The sequence below is a fragment of the Phalaenopsis equestris genome, unplaced genomic scaffold, assembly GCF_001263595.1.
Source record: "Phalaenopsis equestris unplaced genomic scaffold, ASM126359v1 Scaffold000517, whole genome shotgun sequence".
NCBI classification, from domain to species: Eukaryota; Viridiplantae; Streptophyta; class Magnoliopsida; order Asparagales; family Orchidaceae; genus Phalaenopsis; species Phalaenopsis equestris.
In genome coordinates this window covers 1,501,097-1,503,087 of record NW_018164957.1, presented here as the reverse complement: position 1 = coordinate 1,503,087, position 1,991 = coordinate 1,501,097, and the positions used below count along the sequence as shown (strand labels likewise).

Genomic DNA, 1,991 nt, shown 5'->3' with positions numbered 1-1,991 from the left:
ATGCGATCTCTTCTCACCTCCTCCCATTCTTCTCGTTCCTCCCCTCCTCCTGATTCTTCTTCTTTTTCTTCAACTGTTCAACGTCAAAGACGAACATCAGCGGCGGAATCGCCTTCGGTAATGTGGCATTTACGATAATTCGCATTAATTTGGCTCATTTCCAATGAAAACATGTAAATCAGATTCTTGCATTTCATCGGTTCGTTATTCTAAACTTAGTCTGATTGGGTTATGCTGATCAGTCGATCTTGAGCCACGATTTAGGGATTTGTAAGATGAAGTTTCAGGGGAAATGGGAGAAGTGGAGGGAGGGAATAATGTGGATGCGATCTGATTGAGAGTTAGTTTGTTTGCTGATTTAAGAATGAAATCGCTTCCTTATGGCTATTTCGGCACAAGAATATAAATAAGCAATGGCGACGGCATTAATGTTCTTAAGGTCACTAGTCAATTCAGGCAAGGCATTGATTATTCAAATTTTATATAGATGGCTTGGATTGTGGATGCTCTTAGTGTCAATGAAATTTTCCAAACCCAAGAGATTTAACGACTTACTTCAAAATGATGAGGTAGAATTGCGGTTTGGGTGTTTCTTTTCAGCTTTTGGATGAACAAAAATGTGCAACGTATAACTATATTGAAAAACGAGCTAGATTTGAGGAGTAATTTGAAAGTTTCAACACGAATGTCTCATGGACTTGGATTCTGTTATGTAAAATGTGTTTCTGATGATAAATCGAGAGTAGCGAAGCTTGAATGCAAAAAAATAAGAAAGAGAAGCTCTTCAAACATCTTATACTGAAGTAATGAAGCTTTCAATATTTCTAACCTGAAGGCAAATCCCCTCGGCAGGCCCGATTTAATCTCATCTACTTGTTAAACCAGGCCGATACTCTCACTGGCCAGTAAAATGTGAAAAATTGCTTGCAATGGACAACAGTCTAGCTTCAGCAAGCATGCCGACCCAATTTGTGGGCTGGGTGGGCAGATGTCTATAAAAATAAAATAAGCAAGCCAACCCAATTTGTGGGCTGGATCAGTCATCGGCTGTCTATATAAAACTAAAATAATTTAGCAACCCAAACTAAGCTAAGCTTACATTTTTTTAGCTGAGAGGATTTAGGTAGTTGTTGCATCTATTGGTTCTGTTTGATTTACTGTTTTACAAGACGCTGTTATTTAAATAAGTAGTTTTGTTATATAAGATCAAGTTTTCAGTCGAAATTCATGGATTCCATTATGTCCCTTAAAACATCACAATTTTTTATGCTTGTTTAGCCAAAGAAATTGATCAACAAATGCTACATGAACGGTACATCATGATTTTCTTAAACATTTAATTTAGTTTTTTTTTTCTACGAGTAGGAACTTGTAAATTGTTGCTTAATTTTTTTGGAGGCCTGGAGCTTTTGCAAAGCCGTATGGTTTGGCCGGAAGACCAGTGTTTTCATGGATGCATTTTTAATCTTCAGAGCAAAACTTTTATGTAGGTTACTCCCACGATGGAAAAAACTAAACATGGTCCGCTTCTGCAAGATGATACGGATTGCAGTTCCCTTTTAAATGAGTTACAGGTCAGCCCAAAGTTGCTGCAGACTTGTTTCTACTTTATTTATGTGTCATCTCTAATCGCAGAACAATCTCTATTTATTTTTTGGAACATTTACATAAATACCATCCAAATCCTATATATTTACTTTTATAAAACCGAAACTTGTTACATTTATGCCACACAAATCTTTTGTATCACATAAAAAATACCGCCATTCTAACTTTTAAAAGTGAAATACATTTTCTTGCATAGATAAGGTGGCATGCATGTAAAAATGCAAGTTTGGGTGTTAGCAAGGTAAATATATAGGAATTTAGTGGCATGTATGTAAATCTTCCATTTTTTATAAGTGTTAACTGTAACCAATTACAGACTATATGGAATGATATTGGCGAATCAGATGTTGAAAAGGATGTAATGTTACTCGAACTAGAGAAAG

At 36.0% G+C, this 1,991-nt stretch overlaps 1 protein-coding gene across 1 annotated transcript in view; it reads left to right on the top strand.

Annotated features, from left to right (window-relative positions):
- The window catches only part of LOC110028614 (65-kDa microtubule-associated protein 9-like), a 16,526-nt gene continuing 14,535 nt past the window's right edge, over positions 1–1,991 (top strand). The window contains exons 1-3 of the mRNA XM_020730531.1: positions 1–117; positions 1,491–1,574; positions 1,925–1,966. Coding sequence (XP_020586190.1) covers positions 1–117; positions 1,491–1,574; positions 1,925–1,966 — 243 coding nt within the window. The remainder of the gene's footprint in view (positions 118–1,490; positions 1,575–1,924; positions 1,967–1,991) is intronic.